This window comes from Trichomycterus rosablanca, chromosome 14, assembly GCF_030014385.1.
Source record: "Trichomycterus rosablanca isolate fTriRos1 chromosome 14, fTriRos1.hap1, whole genome shotgun sequence".
NCBI lineage: Eukaryota > Metazoa > Chordata > Actinopteri > Siluriformes > Trichomycteridae > Trichomycterus > Trichomycterus rosablanca.
This window is the reverse complement of record NC_086001.1, coordinates 27,204,303-27,225,636: the sequence shown is the minus strand read 5'-3', so window position 1 is coordinate 27,225,636 and position 21,334 is coordinate 27,204,303. Positions and strand designations below refer to the sequence as shown.

Genomic DNA, 21,334 nt, shown 5'->3' with positions numbered 1-21,334 from the left:
AATGTCATTACAAATATTTAACTGTAACGCGTTACATTACTTCGTTACAGATAAAAAGTAATCACGTGACTGTACCGCGTTCCCCCCAACACTGTAGCTGAGAGTTACAGGGCTAATGGAGATGTTTTACTGCTAAGCTGCTGTTCAACTCCAGTCCAGTTGGTGACGCTGGTGCGTCTTAAGTTGTTCTGCCAACCGCCATTAAACATCATAAGAAGAACAAGAAGCTGCTGTGTTTGTACTGTAGAGCCTCATCTGTAAGTAAAATATGTATTTAATTATAACCCTTATATTTAATTATAACCACATTCTAATTAATAATAAAACTAGAGTTCATAATAAAACATCACTGTGAGGATTTGAGGAGCTTTAACTCTAGTTTTATTTAAACAAACAAACTATTAGCTGCTCCGCTAACTGTTAGCATCACACATGATTCAGTACTGATGAACCGATTCATTGAACCGATGAATCAAAGGATTGCAACGGATTCAGAGTTTATTCATTATTAAATCTAACATTTTGATATAAACGCGTCACATTTTCAGCTTTGTTTACAGTTTTTAATGTTTGATAGAAACAGCGAGTTCTTGTAGCTTTGTTTACAGGTTGTTTTACAGGTTTATAGTAAAAGTTAAAAGTATTAGTACAGCACTGTTATTGGGAGTGGATGAGAAACTAGATGTAAAGAACATCAGACTTCATCATTTCACTTTGGGCCACAAAACCACTTCCACCAAACTCAAAGGCTTGTTTCCCAGACAGGGATTAAGTCTTATAGTCCAGGACTACATTTAGCTTTAAATAGAGAATCTCCATTCAAAATGCTGTGTAGTCTAGGACTAGGCTTAATCCCTGTCTGTGAAACCAACCCAAAAAGTTCTATTAGAAGTCTTTTCTGTCTGATGCTGCTCAGTCCCACAATAGTTTCAACATTTTCACTCTGTTTACAGCCTCACAGCATTAAAAATAAACAGTTAAAACAGTCTGAAAGAGTATTCCTGGATTTCTCTTTAATAGGGAATAAAGTACATTTGTCTATCTGTCCGTCTGTCTGTCAGATCTTTTAATAATGCAGTCAGCAGAAGAGGGACACGTCACCCCCGTAGATCTACAAAATGAAGGATTCCAAAAGAAACTAATAAAAAAGGAGGAGGAAGAAGATGGAAGTTACTTCTGTAAGTAAATGTGGAGCAATTTGCCATGTTTCCACCAGACAGTGTGGTACAGTACAGTGTGGTACAGTTCAGTATGGTACAGTATGGTACAGTACAGTGTGGTACAGTACAGTGTGGTATAGTATGGTACAGTACAGTGTACAGTACAGTGTGGTACAGTTCAGTATGGTACAGTATGGTACAGTACAGTGTACAGTACAGTGTGGTACAGTACAGTATGGTACAGTACAGTGTGGTACAGTACAGTATGGTACAGTACAGTATGGTACATTACAGTGTGGTTAGTATTGGAGTCACTAATCATTAGAAATAATAAGAGAATGTGGATAGTGGGATTAGAACCTGTACTGTACCGTACTGTCCTGTGTAGAAGTGCTGATACTTCCAGTCTGGATTAAATCTAAGTAGTATTTATTTGTGGTAACTAAACCCACAACCTTCAGTTTCCTCCAGTTGTTGAGTTTCTTCTTCACATATTGATGAATTTCAGGTGAAGGATCTTTAATCCCTGTGGAACACGTCACCTCTGAGGAACACCTCACCCCAGAGGACCAACAGTGTGGAGGTTTCCAGATGAAGCCTGTGAAGAAGGAAGAACCTGAAGATAAAGATGAACTCAGTAAGTAAAAATAACATTTACTAACAATCTTTATTATTTATAATATTATAAATGTATTTAATTATTTATGACGTTATAAATGTTTTTGATTATTTATAATGTTATAAATATATTTGATTATTTATAATGTTATAAATGTTTTTGATTATTTATAATGTTATAAATGTATTTGATTATTTATAATGTTATAAATGTATTTGATTATTTATAATGTTATAAATGTATTTGATTATTTATAATGTTATAAATGTATGTGATTATTTATAATGTTATAAATGTATTTGATTATTTATGATGTTATAAATGTATTTATTATTTATAATGTTATAAATGTATTTATTATTTATAATGTTATAAATGTATTTGATTATTTATAATGTTATAAATGTATTTGATTATTTATAATGTTATAAATGTATTTATTATTTATAATGTTATAAATGTATTTGATTATTTATAATGTTATAAATGTATTTGATTATTTATAATGTTATAAATGTATTTGATTATTTATAATGTTATAAATGTATTTGATTATTTATAATGTTATAAATGTATTTGATTATTTATAATGTTATAAATGTATTTTATTATTTATAATGTTATAAATGTATTTGATTATTTATAATGTTATAAATGTATTTGATTATTTATAATGTTATAAATGTATTTATTATTTATAATGTTATAAATGTATTTATTATTTATAATGTTATAAATGTATTTGATTATTTATAATGTTATAAATGTATTTGATTCTTTATAATGTTATAAATGTATTTGATTATTTATAATGTTATAAATGTATTTGATTGTTTATAATGTTATAAATGTATTTGATTATTTATAATGTTATAAATGTATTTGATTGTTTATAATGTTATAAATGTATTTGATTATTTATAATGTTATAAATGTATTTGATTATTTATGATGTTATAAATGTATTTGATTATTTATAATGTTATAAATGTATTTGATTGTTTATGATGTTATAAATGTATTTGATTATTTATAATGTTATAAATGTATTTGATTATTTATAATGTTATAAATGTATTTGATTATTTATAATGTTATAAATGTATTTGATTATGTATAATGTTATAAATGTATATGATTATTTATAATGTTATAAATGTATTTGATTATTTATAATGTTATAAATGTATATGATTATTTATAATGTTATAAATGTATTTGATTATTTATAATGTTATAAATGTATTTGATTATTTATAATGTTATAAATGTATTTGATTATTTATAATGTTATAAATGTATTTGATTGTTTATAATGTTAAAAATGTATTTGATTATGTATAATGTTATAAATGTATTTGATTGTTTATAATGTTATTAATGTATTTGATTATTTATAATGTTATAAATGTATATGATTATTTATGATGTTATAAATGTATTTGATTATTTATAATGTTATAAATGTATTTGATTGTTTATAATGTTATAAATGTATTTGATTGTTTATAATGTTATAAATGTATTTGATTGTTTATAATGTTATAAATGTATTTGATTATTTATAATGTTATAAATGTATTTGATTATTTATAATGTTATAAATGTATTTGATTGTTTATAATGTTATAAATGTATTTGATTATTTATAATGTTATAAATGTATTTGATTGTTTATAATGTTATAAATGTATTTGATTATTTATAATGTTATAAATGTATGTGATTATTTATAATGTTATAAATGTATTTTATTATTTATAATGTTATAAATGTATTTGATTATTTATAATGTTATAAATGTATTTGATTATTTATAATGTTATAAATGTATTTGATTATTTACGATGTTATAAATGTATTTGATTATTTATAATGTTATAAATGTATTTGATTATTTATAATGTTATAAATGTATTTGATTATTGATAATGTTATAAATGTATTTGATTATTTATAATGTTATAAATGTATATGATTATTTATAATGTTATAAATGTATTTGATTATTGATAATGTTATAAATGTATATGATTATTGATAATGTTATAAATGTATTTGATTATTTATAATGTTATAAATGTATATGATTATTTATAATGTTATAAATGTATTTGATTATTTATAATGTTATAAATGTATTTGATTATTTATAATGTTATAAATGTATTTGATTATTTATAATGTTATAAATGTATTTGATTGTTTATAATGTTAAAAATGTATTTGATTATGTATAATGTTATAAATGTATTTGATTGTTTATAATGTTATTAATGTATTTGATTATTTATAATGTTATAAATGTATATGATTATTTATGATGTTATAAATGTATTTGATTATTTATAATGTTATAAATGTATTTGATTATTTATAATGTTATAAATGTATTTGATTATTTATAATGTTATAAATGTATTTGATTATTTATAATGTTATAAATGTATATGATTATTTATGATGTTATAAATGTATTTGATTATTTATAATGTTATAAATGTATTTGATTATTTATAATGTTATAAATGTATTTGATTGTTTATAATGTTATAAATGTATTTGATTGTTTATAATGTTATAAATGTATTTGATTATTTATAATGTTATAAATGTATTTGATTATTTATAATGTTATAAATGTATTTGATTATTTATAATGTTATAAATGTATTTGATTGTTTATAATGTTATAAATGTATTTGATTATTTATAATGTTATAAATGTATTTGATTGTTTATAATGTTATAAATGTATTTGATTATTTATAATGTTATAAATGTATTTGATTATTTATAATGTTATAAATGTATTTGATTATTTATAATGTTATAAATGTATTTGATTATTTATAATGTTATAAATGTATTTGATTATTTATAATGGTATAAATGTATTTGATTATTTATAATGGTATTAATGTATTTGATTATTTATAATGTTTTTAATGTATTTGATTATTTATAATGTTATTAATGTATTTTATTATTTATAATGTTATAAATTTTTTTGTTTGTTTATAATGTTATAAATGTATTTGATTATTTATAATGTTATAAATGTATTTGATTATTTATAATGTTATTAATGTATTTAATTATTTATAATGTTATTAAGGTATTTGATTATTTATAATGTTATAAATGTATTTGATTATTTATAATGTTATACATGTATTTGATTATTTATAATGTTATTAATGTATTTAATTATTTATAATGTTATAAATGTATTTGATTATTTATAATGTTATAAATGTGTTTGATTATTTATAATGTTATAAATGTGTTTGATTATTTATGTTATAAATGTATGATTATTTTTAATGTTATGAATGTATTTAATTATTTATAACGTTATAAATGTATTTATTAGTTATAATGTTATAAATGTATTTGATTATTCATAACGTTATCAATGTATTTGATTATTTACAACATTATAAATGTATTTGATTATTCATAACGTTATAAATGTATTTGAATTTTTATAATGTTATAAATGTATTTGATTATTTATAATGTTATAAATGTATGTGATTATTTATAATGTTATAAATGTATTTTATTATTTATAATGTTATAAATGTATTTGATTATTTATAATGTTATAAATGTATTTGATTATTTATAATGTTATAAATGTATTTGATTATTTATGATGTTATAAATGTATTTGATTATTTATAATGTTATAAATGTATTTGATTATTTATAATGTTATAAATGTATTTGATTATTTATAATGTTATAAATGTATTTGATTGTTTATAATGTTATAAATGTATTTGATTATTTATAATGTTATAAATGTATTTGATTGTTTATAATGTTATAAATGTATATGATTATTGATAATGTTATAAATGTATTTGATTATTTATAATGTTATAAATGTATATGATTATTTATAATGTTATAAATGTATTTGATTATTTATAATGTTATAAATGTATTTGATTGTTTATAATGTTATAAATGTATTTGATTATTTATAATGTTATAAATGTATTTGATTGTTTATAATGTTATAAATGTATTTGATTATGTATAATGTTATAAATGTATTTGATTGTTTATAATGTTATAAATGTATTTGATTATGTATAATGTTATAAATGTATTTGATTATTTATAATGTTATAAATGTATTTGATTATTTATAATGTTATAAATGTATTTGATTATTTATAATGTTATAAATGTATTTGATTATTTATAATGGTATAAATGTATTTGATTATTTATAATGGTATTAATGTATTTGATTATTTATAATGTTTTTAATGTATTTGATTATTTATAATGTTATTAATGTATTTTATTATTTATAATGTTATAAATTTTTTTGTTTGTTTATAATGTTATAAATGTATTTGATTATTTATAATGTTATAAATGTATTTGATTATTTATAATGTTATTAATGTATTTAATTATTTATAATGTTATTAAGGTATTTGATTATTTATAATGTTATAAATGTATTTGATTATTTATAATGTTATACATGTATTTGATTATTTATAATGTTATTAATGTATTTAATTATTTATAATGTTATAAATGTATTTGATTATTTATAATGTTATAAATGTGTTTGATTATTTATAATGTTATAAATGTGTTTGATTATTTATGTTATAAATGTATGATTATTTTTAATGTTATGAATGTATTTAATTATTTATAACGTTATAAATGTATTTATTAGTTATAATGTTATAAATGTATTTGATTATTCATAACGTTATCAATGTATTTGATTATTTACAACATTATAAATGTATTTGATTATTCATAACGTTATAAATGTATTTGAATTTTTATAATGTTATAAATGTATTTGATTGTTTATAACGTTATAAATGTATTTGATTGTTTATAATGTTATAAATGTATTTGATTGTTTTTAATGTTATAAATGTATTTGATTGTTTACAATGTTAAATGTATTTTATTGTTTATAATATTATAAATGTATTTGATTATTTATAATGTTATAAATGTATTTGATTATTTATATTGTTATAAATGTATTTGATTATTTATAATGTTATAGATGTATTTGATTATTTATAATGTTATAATTGTATTTGATTATTTATAATGTTATAAATGTATTTGATTATTTATATTGTTATAAATGTATTTGATTATTTATAATGTTATAAATGTATTTGATTATTTATATTGTTATGAATGTATTTGATTATTTATAATGTTATAAATGTATTTGATTATTTATATTGTTATAAATGTATTTGATTATTTATAATGTTATAAATGTATTTGATTATTTATATTGTTATAAATGTATTTGATTATTTATAATGTTATAAATGTATTTGATTATTTATGTTATAAATGTATTTGATTATTTATAACGTTTTAAATGTATTTGATTATTTATGTTATAAATGTATTTGATTATTTATAATGTTATAAATGTATTTGATTATTTATAATGTTATAAATGTATATTATTCTTTATAATGTTATAAATGTTCATGATTATTTATAACGTTATGAATGTATTTGATTTTTTATAATGTTATAAATGTATTTGAGTATTTATAATGTTATAAATGTATTTGATTATCTATAATGTTATAAATGTATTTTATTGTTCTTAATGTTATAAATGTATTTATTGTTTATAATGTTATAGATGTATTTAATTATTTCTAACGTTTTAAATGTATTTGATTATTTATAATGTTATGAATGTATTTGATTTTTTATAATGTTATAAATGTATTTGAGTATTTATAATGTTGTAAATGTATTTATTATTTATAATGTTATAAATGTATTTGATTATTTATAATGGTATAAATGTATTTAATTATTTATAATGTTATAAATGTATTTGATTATTTATAATGTTATAAATGTATTTATTATTTATAATGTTATAAATGTATTTGATTATTTATAATGGTATAAATGTATTTAATTATTTATAATGTTATAAATGTATTTGATTTTATATAATGTTATAAATGTATTTGATTATTCATAATGTTATAAATGTATTTGTTTATTCATAATGTTAAAAATGTATATTATTATTTACAATGTTATAAATGTATTTTATTATTTATAATTTTATAAATGTATATTATTATTTATAATGTTATAAATGTATTTGATTATTTATAATGTTATAAATGTTTTTGATTATTTTTAATGTTATAAATGTATTTGATTATTTATAATGTTATAAATGTATTTGATTATTTATAATGTTATAAATGTTTTTGATTATTTTTAATGTTATAAATGTTTTTGATTATTTTTAATGTTATAAATGTATTTGATTATTTATAATGTTATAAATGTTTTTGATTATTTTTAATGTTATAAATGTATTTGATTTTATATAATGTTATAAATGTATTTGATTATTTATAATGTTATAAATGTATTTGATTTTATATAATGTTATAAATGTTTTTGATTATTTCTAATGATATTAATGTGTATGATTATTTATAATGTTATAAATGTTCATGATTATTTATAATGTTATAAATGTATTTTAATATTTATAATGTTATACATGTATCTGATTATTTATAATGTTATAAATGTATTTATTATTTATAACGTTATAAATGTATCTGATTATTTATAATGTTATAAATGTATTTGATTATTTATAATGTTATAAATGTATTTGATTATTTTCTGCTTCAGAACTGAACAAGGATTTCTGCTGCTCCTCGTGTCCACGTTCCTCTACAACCCAAAATCAGCTCCACAATCACATCAAGAGCTGCAACCATGATAAATATGAGACTCTGGTGAAGATTAAGACTGAACATGAGGATCTGACGCCCACCAGAAGCTCCAGTAATCAGCAAACGTCCTCTGGTACTGTCAGCATTAACATCTCTCTCAGTCCCACACAGGAAGAAGGAAACGTCTGCTCACAGTGTGGGAAGAGCTTTAAGTACCAGAGTAATCTCAAAATACACCAGCGCATTCACACTGGAGAGAAACCGTATCAGTGCTCACAGTGTGGGAAGAGCTTCAGTACCTGTGGTGCTCTCAAAATACACCAGCGCATTCACACTGGAGAGAAATTGTATCAGTGCTCACAGTGTGGAAAAAGTTTTAATCAACAGAGTCATCTCAAAAAACACCAGCGCATTCACACTGGAGAGAAACCGTATCAGTGCTCACAGTGTGGGACGAGTTTTAATACACAGAGTAATCTCAAAACACACCAGCGCATTCACAGAGGAGAGAAACCGTATCAGTGTTCACAGTGTGGAAAAAGTTTTAATCAACAGAGTCATCTCAAAAAACACCAGCGCATTCACACTGGAGAGAAACCGTATCAGTGCTCAAAGTGTGAGAAGAGTTTTAACAGACAGGACTCTTTCAAAATACACCAGCTCATTCACACTGGAGAGAAACTGTATCAGTGCTCACATTGTGGGAAGAGTTTTATTACACAGATTAATTTCAAAAATCACCAGCGCATTCACAGTGGAGAGAAACCATATCGGTGCTCACAGTGTGGAAAAAGTTTTAATCAACACAGTAATCTCAGAATACACCAGCGCATTCACACTGGAGAGAAACCGTATCAGTGCTCACATTGTGGGAAGAGTTTTAATCAACAGGGTAATCTCAAAAAACACCAGCGCATTCACACTGGGGAAAAACATTATCTGCATCCGGAATCAGATACTAACAGAGTCGGTACTAGATTTTAATCATCAGAGTTTGTGCTGTTAATACAGTTCATGTGGCAAATGTTTGTTTGTTTAAGAGTCGTTTAGTAACTGATGATGATTCATAGTAGCGGTTCGCTAAGTAAAGCGATTCGTGCATGAGAATGTAATAGAGCCTCGTGAAGTTCATTTCATGCCTGTGGATGCATTGTGGGTATGTTTATTTGTTAATAGACATTTTAATTGATGTTTATTAAGCGTATTAGTTGATTTTGTATTACATGCTTGAATCAGGTTAGCTCATGATGCATTAAGTTAAATGAATTTGCACATGTTGGCTTATCAGTATTGAAATGCATAACTTGGAATAATGTGCATATGGACTTTAAACTTAAATATCATTTGCTATTCATGTCTTGCTGTGCTGAAGTTTATAAACGTGTTGTTTTTACTTCTTGTAGTTTTAACCTACTTCTAGTTTGCCGTTAAACAGAGTTGAACTATGTAACAAAGTTACAATAGTTTAATTAGTTTAAAAAAAATAATAATAATAATGTGGGGAAGGTAGGAAATAATTACTTTATTTTATTAATATTAAAGGGTATTACCGTTTCCCCTATATTTACGTGCCCCAGACAGTTTTGCTGTACGTAATGAGCCGGTCAGCCAATCAGGAAGGAGGCTGAGAGATAAACACGGAAGAGAGTGACTGAAAAGGGAGCATGGTTACCGGCGTTGCAAACTTCTCTCACTGCTGGAATATATATTTTTTTGACTGCCGTTTTTTACGCCTATAAGTGTGCGCACACACCACGTTTTTTTGTGTGGTTTTTTGGGAATTGCTTGGACTGACAAAAAGGACAAAGCGTTTCTTTGGGAGCAGCAACGGACCCTCAACATGCTAACGGGATAAAGCTGGTGAGCTACCTGGGTTAAGGAAGGACCGCCGAGTCCCAGATTAGTTTAATAAACTTTTGCCTTCCTATCTTACCGGATTTAGCTCTCTTCTTGTCTGCAAACTTTATGGTAGCCGTCGAGCCTTTATTAACTTTTGAGTTTGGGAACAGGCATGTCAAATATCTGGATCATTGTTTGGTATTTGTATGTATTGTGTGTTTGTTAAAAGTGTCGGGTAATCGGGGTATGAAATTATTTAGCTTAATAAATTTTATATGTAAAAAATAAAAAAAAAATAAAAAAAAATAATAAAAAAAGGAGCTTTGTTTGTGTAGTGAGCTAGGGGAGAGTGAATTTTACGCCATCCCATCCTAAAAGGTGTTTGTACGTCTTATTTTTTTTTTTCCTTTGAACTAAACATATTAAGGGTTAAAATTTAAAGAGAGAATGTTACAAGTGGTGATCCGTACGGGGATCTGGGCGTCAATCCTCTATTTTGAGCTTACTAGTGCAGATAAAGTTTTTTTTTTTTTTTGTTGCTCTTTATTGGGTGGTTAGCAACACATTTAACCTGTGTTAAACAGTTGTTTAATTAAGTTGTTGACTTGGGCTAGCATTATTGCTTTTCAACCTGTTCTGCTTAGGATAGGTTACATTACCTATACTTTAACTATCCTAGATAATTGTAGATATTTCATCCACAAGTTAGTATACCCGTATACATAGGATACTCACAGTGAGCTTTTCCTTATCATAAGATGGAGGCATCAAAAAAACAAAATAGACTCCTTCAGCATGTAACACAAAGGCAGCCCCGTGGTGATATTACTGAGGTTTCTAGCCTGCTGGAACAGCTATATTTGGATGATCCCAAGACATCAGTGGGACAGCATGAGGGTGAGGAAGAGGATGACCTTAGCATGGAGCTAAACCTACGGAGAGATCAGCTCAATAAACTGAAAAGGTAGAAGCTTTGGAAGGTCGGCTTAAAGATGTGGTTGATTCTTCACTTAGTAGAGAGGAAGGGCTGAGAGAGGGGATTGACAAGTTGGCTATCTGGACCGAACTATGGTAGAATGTCTACATCGGCGTGATAGTTGGTGGGAAGAACAGCTAAAAGAATCTACCCGTGGAAGCCCGCGGAAATACTCGAAACCCCTAATAACATCTACTCCTGCAGTAAAGTTCTTTCCTAGTGATGCCAGCTCTATTGCTCTCAGTGCTCCATCCACTCCACCTGTTCGTATGGACTTTCCAAAGTTTGGTGAATCCACTAGCTCCACCGATGTCACTAATTTCATAGAACAATGTGAAAACTTTTTAACACTTCGTCCCTTGAGCGATCAGGAGTTGCTGGGCGCGCTAAATGCTGTGCTACAGGGTCCGGCACGGAGCTGGTGGCAGGCAACCAAGAACAAAATAAAAAGCTGGCCCATGTTTAAAACCGCTTTCTTGGAGGCTTTTTTATCTTAGGATTATTCTGCAGAAATTGAAGAACAGCTCCATGCCATGGTCCAATCTCCAGAGCAGCGTCTTCGGGACTTTGCCTATGATTATTGGGCTTTGTGCTTAAAGTGGCGGCCGGAGATGTCTGAAGAGGAGTTGGTGAGGAGAATCCTAAATGCATGTAACCCACGGCTGGCTAGTGGCTTACGGGGCATTGTATCTACTGTTGACCAGCTTGTTAAGACCGGATCGATGATTGAGAAGGATTGGGCCTCCTCAAAAGGGTACTGGAGTAGAGTACAAAATATCTCAGGAGAACGCCAAAGCAAGAAAAATCGAAGAAAAGGCGGAGATAAGAATATCGGGGATGGCAATCTCGCAACAGTACACGGAGCGCCCTCCCTTCTCATTATCCCCATACAGATCCGTGGAGCTAACATTGATGCTGTGTTGGACACTGGCAGTACATACACACTTATTCAAGAACGTTTGTGGAAGCAGTTATCCTGGGAAAATGAAGAATTGCAACGCTGTGAAAATCAAGCCTTCATTATGGCAGATGGCCAAGAGAGCAAAGCTGTTGGCAAAACTCCTCTAGTGTTAAAACTCCACGATGTTTCATATAAAACCGATGTGTATGTCCTGAGGGAAGATAGTCTATACATGCCAGTCCTGCTTGGCTTAGACTTTTTAATCGCCTGCAAAATGTCTCTTAAACCGCACCTGGGGGAATACACCTTACCGAGCGGAAAGTCCCATAAGTTTCTGGTTAAACCGAGAACCACTCTTAGCTGGACCAACATAGCAGGTGGAATTAATTTCTATATGGCCATGGTGAAGAATGTGCCACAAGTGGACAACATGTTTAACTGTCAACCAGAGTTAGTACGACCACTGCTGCAGAAGTGGTCGACTGTCTGGACAGAGAAGTTGGGATCCACCAAAGTGGTAAAACACTGCATCATTACCGCAGATTAATTCTCTATAAGGAGAAGGGCTTATCGGACCTCCATCCAAAAGCAGGATATTATCAAGGAACATGTCCAAAAAATGCTAAAGAACAACATAATCGAACCTTCTTCTTCCTCATGGGCTGCCCCTGTGGTTCTGGTACCCAAACCTGATGGATCATTTCGTTTTTGTGTGGACTACCGTGGTCTAAACTCCAAGACTTTCCATGATGCATATCCTATGCCCTTAGGGCATGAGATCCTTGAATCAATGCAGGGTGCTGCATATTTTAGCACACTGGATCTACAAAGTGGTTACTGGCAAGTGGCAATGGACGAAAAGAGTAAACTAAAGACTGCTGTCATCACACCGCAAGGTTTATACCATTTTAAAGTGATGCCATTTGGGCTGAAAAATGCTGGAGCCACCTTTCAACGGTTGATGGAACAAGTGTTGGGAGAGTTGAAAGGGAAAATTTGTTTCGTATACATCGATGATATTATCGTTTTCTCGCAAACTCCAGAACAACATCTGCTGCACTTGGATGCAGTCTTCAACAAATTAAATCAAGCCCAGCTAACTCTTAATGTAAAAAAGTGTCACCTTTTCCAGACTCAAATCAACTTCCTGGGGCATGTGGTATCTGGCCAGGGAGTAGAAGTAGATCCTAAAAAAGTGACAGCCATTTGCAGATATCCCACTCCAACGGATCTTAAGAGCCTGCAAAGATTTATAGGTTTGGTGGGCTGGTATCATAAGTTCATCCCTAATCTGGCTGATATATCAACGCCACTAAATCACCTAAAAAAGAAGGGTGTAAAATGGGAATGGTCTGTAGACTGCCAAAACGCCTTCAAGAGGCTGAAGGAGGCCCTTCAAGCTGCCCCTGTCCTGTCCCAACCAAGGCATAATGTCACTTTTCAAGTGATGACTGATGCAAGTGACGTTGGGCTAGGTGCTGTCCTTACCCAGCAAATCAGTGGGGAAGAAAGAGTCATAGCATATGCCTCCTGTGCTTTAAAAGGAGCAGAGCTAAGATATTCCACCACCGAGAAAGAATGTTTAGCTGTGGTTTGGGCAGTGGAAAAGTGGCGGCATTACTTAGAAGGAGCTGTATTCGATATCTTTACGGATCATAGTGCCCTTACATGGGCATTTAATTCTCCTAAAACGGTTTCAAGGTTAACTCGCTGGACTCTTCGTCTCCAAGCTTTTGACTTCAGAGTGCACTACAGGAAAGGTTGCTGCAATGTTGTGCCAGACGCACTATCAAGAGCCCCACCTACCATAGAAGGAAATATATGCATTGCTGTGACCAAAACTGATTGGTGCAACCTGCCAACTTCTCTTCAAGAAATTGAAGCTGCTCAAAGAACAAGCCAGGTTTGTGAGCAAGTAAAGGAAACCTGCCAAAGCACCAAGTTGGGTCGGGTGCAGTACCAAGAACAGCAAGGCGTCTTGTACCGGGGTGTGCCTTCCAGATTCGGTGGCTATAATTATCAGTTGGTGGTTCCAGAAGACTTGGTCAAGCAGTTCCTGAAGTACTTCCACAGTAGCCCTTTTGGAGGTCACCTTGGCCGGATGAAAACTTTAAGAAAAATTCTGGAAGTGGCTTGGTGGCCAACTATAAGGAAAGATGTGTGGGAATATGTAAAGGAATGTCAGACTTGCCAAATGTACAAGAATCCAAATACAAAACCAGCTGGGTTATTGCAACAAACTGAAGTCAAGCGGACAGCGGATAGGTGAGCCGACCCACTACAGTAGCAAGGGGCTAATGCTAGCGGTAAAGTGCGGCGATAGTAAAGGAAGTAAAAACACGACAATATTTTCGTTAAGTAAAATATAAAAATAACTAAAAGACCAAAATATATTACAATACATGTAGTCAAAATACGCAGTGAGTGCACAGCAAGCGATTTTGGGAATCTGTGTAAAAGATACACTCTAGAGCCCCATACACACACACACACACACAAACATATACATATAATTTTAAATATACACACACATATAAATAGATATACACACATACATACACATTTACTCTATTATTATTTTTATAAGTGTGCTATAATTAGTCTACATTACTATAATTAACTGTTTTATCGAATTGAAAGGCTGAAAAAGCACAATGCATCTATAAAACACATTACATGCCGCAATAAATGCACTGCCCAAGTGTCCCCTCTCCCTTTCAGCGACAGGCAGCAGCAAACAGATCATCAGACGAGGCCATGTTGACCAGATTGTTAGTTATTTACAAGTCAGTATTGCCTGTATGGACAGTGATTTAAAAAAAAAAAAAGTGAACCTGTAAAACTGTGGTGTTAAATGCGATGCGGTCGAAAATTTGGGTGCACCTAACTTTTGTGCTGGTGCACCTAAGAAAAAAAGTTAGGCGCACCAGTGCAACCAGTGCAAAACGTTAGTCTAGAGCCCTGTGTACTGCACCATACTGTACCGTACCATACTGTACTATACTGTACTGCACCACACTGTACTGTACCATACTGTACTGAACCACACTGTACTGAACCACACTGTACTGTACCATACTGTACTATACTGTACCTCACTGTACTGTACCATACTGTCTGGTAGGAAAGTGGCATCATGCTCCTTTTTTATTAGTTTCTCTTGGAATCCTTCATTTTGTGGATCCATGGGGGTTATGTGTTCCTCTTCTGCTAAATTCATTATTAAAGATCTGATAGACAGACAGATATATAAACTTTATTCCCTATTAAAGAGAAATCCAGGAATACTCTTTCAGACTGTTTTAACTGTTTATTTTTAATGCTGTGAGGCTGTAAACATGAGTGAAAATGTTGAAACTATTGTGGGACTGAGCAGCATCAGACAGAAAAGACTTCTAATAGAACTTTTACGAGGCTGAAGTTAGTTACTTATTCGCGGCTTCCGATTCGTTTGGTTACTTATTCGCAGCTTCTTATTTAGCGGCTGAAGTTGGTTCCTTATTCATAAAGGGAGCGTTCGCCATGGATATTTGCTGCACACTTTATATTTTACCGACATAAATCAACTAAATGAAGACGTGAACATAATTTTTTTTGGCTGATTCTCATCGTGATATTGTCAATGTAAAAATGTAATTCAAATATAATTAAAAAATTTACTTTGTAAAATATTTTTTCAATTCATTCTTTCAGGCTGCATTTCCACTGTAAGGAAAACCTATTTTTATTCAGAAGCATACTGGTGGCATAATTCATGTCGGGCCAGACAAATAACAAATCCATTACACAGAACTGGTCCCTCTCTGTAAGAAAAAGTTGATTTTAGCCTGGCCCAAGTTCATTTTATACCTAAAATCTAACTGCCAACATGGCACACTCAGCAATGGTGCACATGAAAATTGATTCAAAGGGGCAATTTCAGAAGCATACTGGTGGCATAATTCAAGTCGGGCCAGACAAATAACAAATCCATTATACAGAACTGGTCCCTCTCTGTAAGAAAAAGTTGATTTTAGACTGGCCCAAGTTCATTCTATACCTAAAATCTAACTGCCAACATGGCACACTCAGCAATGGTGCACATGAAAATTGATTCAAATTAACTGGCAACATGCTACATCTAGTGCAATTTAAGATTGTATTTTAAAGACGTTTAAAAACTATACTGAAGGCATTATTCATGCATAGACAGACAAACAATAAGTCCGTCACGATCAGGTTTTTCCCTGTACAAAAATCTTGTTTTACACCGACCTGCCAATTGTGATTCCAGTCATGAAAAATGTATTCCTCAAACTCAATTTCCATTGGTATTTTCAAAGCCTATTTCAGCATCTGGCCAGATCTAGCCCTCTTCTCTCAGGAAGGACAACTAATTTCATACCTCCAAATCAGATATCTTGTGCAGAGGAATATTTTTTTTAATTCTCTTTGTAGGTTGAAACAAATGTGAAATATTTAATACATTGTTTATGTATCCTCTTTAATCATCTTGTTTTAGACAAACCGCTGTACCTCAACATGTTCTTACCTAGCATTGGGAAATTGTCTGGTAGTTATGGCTATTCTTTTTGATCGTTTTATTCCCCTATACAACAATAGAACTAGCAAATGATTACCATTATTTCTTCTAAAGCAGGCTTTACACAGTTCAACTTTCCAGTAATTCTGGTTGCTTGAAACGTACCTTAAATTAAATTGCACTTTAATTTAAGACTGTAAAGCGCAATGTCAAGTTGCACAGAAATTATGCTACATGCAAGTAGTTGCATGAAAGTTTCACCATCCAATAAACATCTAACCATCTTTACTCTTCACTCAAGTTCACTTCCTAAGTTGAGAGAGCAATATTCAAGAGAATATGACTAGCCAAGATAGTATAAAATGGAACATTATTTATCAAATACAGTATGCAACAAAATGTGCATCTTTATAAACATAGAACAGTCTACACATTACTCTTTCAATGAAAAGGAATGAAGCATACACATTGCTTTATTTATACAAAATAATCAAGTTCACAAAATTTAAAAAAAGAAGAACTAAATAAGATCAGTGCTAACGAAATTATCTATAGTAATACCTGCTAAGTCTTTAAAAAATATTATATACAGTGTATCACAAAAGTGAATACACCCCTCACATTTCTGCAGATATTTAAGTATATCTTTTCATGGGACAACACTGACAAAATGATACTTTGACACAATGAAAAGTAGTCTGTGTGCAGCTTATATAACAGTGTAAATTTATTCTTTCCTCAAAATAACTCAATATACAGCCATTAATGTCTAAACCACCGGCAACAAAAGTGAGTACACCCCTTAGTGAAAGTTCCTGAAGTGTCAATATTTTGTGTGGCCACCATTATTTCCCAGAACTGCCTTAACTCTCCTGGGCATGGAGTTTACCAGAGCTTCACAGGTTGCCACTGGAATGCTTTTCCACTCCTCCATGACGACATCACGGAGCTGGCGGATATTCGAGACTTTGCGCTTCTCCACCTTACGCTTAAGGATGCCCCAAAGATGTTCTATTGGGTTTAGGTCTGGAGACATGCTTGGCCAGTCCATCACCTTTACCCTCAGCCTCTTCAATAAAGCAGTGGTCGTCTTAGAGGTGTGTTTGGGGTCATTATCATGCTGGAACACTGCCCTGCGACCCAGTTTCCGGAGGGAGGGGATCATGCTCTGCTTCAGTATTTCACAGTACATATTGGAGTTCATGTGTCCCTCAATGAAATGTAACTCCCCAACACCTGCTGCACTCATGCAGCCCCAGACCATGGCATTCCCACCACCATGCTTGACTGTAGGCATGACACACTTATCTTTGTACTCCTCACCTGATTGCCGCCACACATGCTTGAGACCGTCTGAACCAAACAAATGAATCTTGGTCTCATCAGACCATAGGACATGGTTCCAGTAATCCATGTCCTTTGTTGACATGTCTTCAGCAAACTGTTTGCGGGCTTTCTTGTGTAGAGACTTCAGAAGAGGCTTCCTTCTGGGGTGACAGCCATGCAGACCAATTTGATGTAGTGTGCGGCGTATGGTCTGAGCACTGACAGGCTGACCCCCCACCTTTTCAATCTCTGCAGCAATGCTGACAGCACTCCTGCGCCTATCTTTCAAAGACAGCAGTTGGATGTGACGCTGAGCACGTGCACTCAGCTTCTTTGGACGACCAACGCGAGGTCTGTTCTGAGTGGACCCTGCTCTTTTAAAACGCTGGATGATTTTGGCCACTGTGCTGCAGCTCAGTTTCAGGGTGTTGGCAATCTTCTTGTAGCCTTGGCCATCTTCATGTAGCACAACAATTCGTCTTTTAAGATCCTCAGAGAGTTCTTTGCCATGAGGTGCCATGTTGGAACTTTCAGTGACCAGTATGAGAGAGTGTGAGAGCTGTACTACTAAATTGAACACACCTGCTCCCTATGCACACCTGAGACCTAGTAAGACTAACAAATCACATGACATTTTGGAGGGAAAATGACAAGCAGTGCTCAATTTGGACATTTAGGGGTGTAGTCTCTTAGGGGTGTACTCACTTTTGTTGCCGGTGGTTTAGACATTAATGGCTGTATATTGAGTTATTTTGAGGGAAGAATAAATTTACACTGTTATATAAGCTGCACACAGACTACTTTTCATTGTGTCAAAGTGTCATTTTGTCAGTGTTGTCCCATGAAAAGATATACTTAAATATCTGCAGAAATGTGAGGGGTGTACTCACTTTTGTGATACACTGTATATTATAAAATAAATTAGTCTTACATGATTTTTCATGTTCCATGTTGACCTGGGTGCATGAATCTAAATCTTTTCACAGCAAACTCTAAGCTTCATTTTGTCTAACATTTTGCATAAAAAATGCATATCCTCAATTTCTTTGAAAAACAATGAAAAATTCACGAGGATGTCAGCTCTGTCATCTTCATTGACAATCTCTTGCAAAGTGTGAAATTTGTGAAGGGCCTCTTCTGCCTCATCTCTGGTCATGTATAGCAGTGGTGGTGGTGCAACCTCTCCCTTGAAATGGTGTTTGTTTTCATTGCACCACCTCTCTGCCTTCAAAATCTGTATGTTTCTGGAATGAAAAGAAAGAGTACATATGTAATTTGTGCAGTGTACTTCAAAACAAATCACCAAGCACATCAATATGATAATTAGCATTTTACATTGTATGGCTCATCTGTGTCTCTTGTCTGTGGACCATCTACATCAACCTGTTGAAGATGTTAAAAAAAAACAATATTTTTAAAAAATATTTTTGAATATTTAAAACTAAAAGCAAAAACAGGTCCCTGGGAAATGCTCCCAAAAATTCAAGATGTAAAAAAAATTAGATTAGATTCAACTTTTTGTCATTGTGCAGAGTACAGGTACACAGCGAATGAAATGCAGTTAGCATCTAACCACATGTGCAAGATACAGTAATTATTTACATGAATACACTGTAGATGGTAGTAAAATATAAACAACAAGATATATACAGTATGTAAACATCAATATGATAATTAGCATTTTACCTTGTATGGCTCATCTGTGTCTCTTGTCTGTGGACTATATCTACATCAGCCTGTTGAAGATACATACAGTATGTAAACATAAATAGTGCAAACTGTTGTGATGGACTTTTTGTTAATCATGTGACAGAAGAAGGGTATTATACAAAGTGCATACAATCAAAACTTACTCAAATGCACAAAAGATGGCCTAACTGGCAGGTACTAGAGAAGATTCGTTGCACAACCGAAGCTGTCGCTTTAACTTCTCCATGGCCTGGTCTATTAGGTTCTTCAGCACCATCATAAAGATACCACTGATTGTCTTCATGAAGACGATGAAAACAAATGAAATGAATTTTGTTTGTGAGGTAGTATGTTATTGCAGCAGGCTGGTACCTTTTACAAAAGAAGGGAGTGTAAGACAAAATCAGACTTGCTGTGTTTAACTTTACAACTTTAAATATAACAACTGACCTCTCTCCCATGATTGTTATTGATGATGGCAAAGACACTGGATAAAGAACAGATGGCAAAAGTCCTGAAGTGGTTGTTACCATGGAGATAACCATTAAGCATGGCAGACCATTAATGAAGTGTCTGGAATGTGTTGTTCTCACACCAGTACACTGCTCCTTCTCTTTGCTGTACATTTGTAATGAAGTTGTTATCACATACGTGTGATACATCATTAACAGCATTAATGATATCCATAGCTAACACTTAAAGAAGATATTAACTTTTTCATTATTAGAGCTAAACTGTGAGAAAAAAAAAGAAACTCTTACTTTTTCCTTCCACATTCACTTTGGCATTCTTCTGATCGCGCTGTCTCAGTCTAATCTGCAGCGTTTATCTCCCATTGATAAAAATATGGAACACCACGTTTAGTTTCCAAATAAGGAACGATTATGTGTGACGCAGGCACGTAAGTGCGAGCCCTTCCGGAAGTCATTCAAAATGCATTAGAGCGCCCTCAATACGAAAAAAAAGAGCTTTAACATGAGAGTCTATGAGAGCGATCTGGGGCGATTTTCAGTTAGAGCCTGATCGCCCCGAAAGGGCCGGTACTGTACGGAACACAACTCCACACTGATTGGACTGCGATATTCAGAGACAAAACAGACTCCAGAACAGTCACAGCTAGTTTAACACTGGTTGAATGTGATAGAAACATTTCTTCCCTTTCGCACTTTGGTGGTGCGTCGCACGATCGCCCTAATGAACGAGCCGCCCCTGCTCACGTGTGTATTTATTTATGTTTTAATAAAAGCACAGAGCAGCGCTGTGAGCAAGGTTCAAACCTGCATGGGGAGACCCCATTGGATATCAAGTCCAACGCCTTAACCACTCGGCCATCATAGCCTGAGGAACACAGGAGCTCTCTAACAAAAACTTAACCAATTCAACAACAACATCAACAACAATATGATTATCATACTAACAGTGAAGTGTGATGATGTGGGGATGCTTTGCTGCTTCAGGGAAACTTACAGTATAAGGATGGATGGACCCACAAATGCTCCAAATTTGATTGATTAATGTAGGAAGTACCAGACACCTTCAGGTCTACAACCTCCGTA

The 21,334-nt window shown here is 31.2% G+C and overlaps 1 protein-coding gene and 1 non-coding gene across 2 annotated transcripts in view; one reads left to right on the top strand and one right to left on the bottom strand.

Annotated features, from left to right (window-relative positions):
• Positions 1–21,334, top strand: part of LOC134326771 (zinc finger protein 850-like) — a gene marked incomplete at its 5' end in the record, with an annotated part of 251,417 nt that overhangs the window by 173,957 nt on the left and 56,126 nt on the right. Inside the window, one exon of the mRNA XM_063008929.1 lies at positions 8,775–9,459. Within this exon, the coding sequence (XP_062864999.1) occupies positions 8,775–9,459 (685 nt within the window). The remainder of the gene's footprint in view (positions 1–8,774; positions 9,460–21,334) is intronic.
• trnas-uga (transfer RNA serine (anticodon UGA)) lies at positions 21,035–21,116 on the bottom strand. The gene has a single exon. It is a non-coding gene; the product is annotated as a tRNA-Ser (tRNA).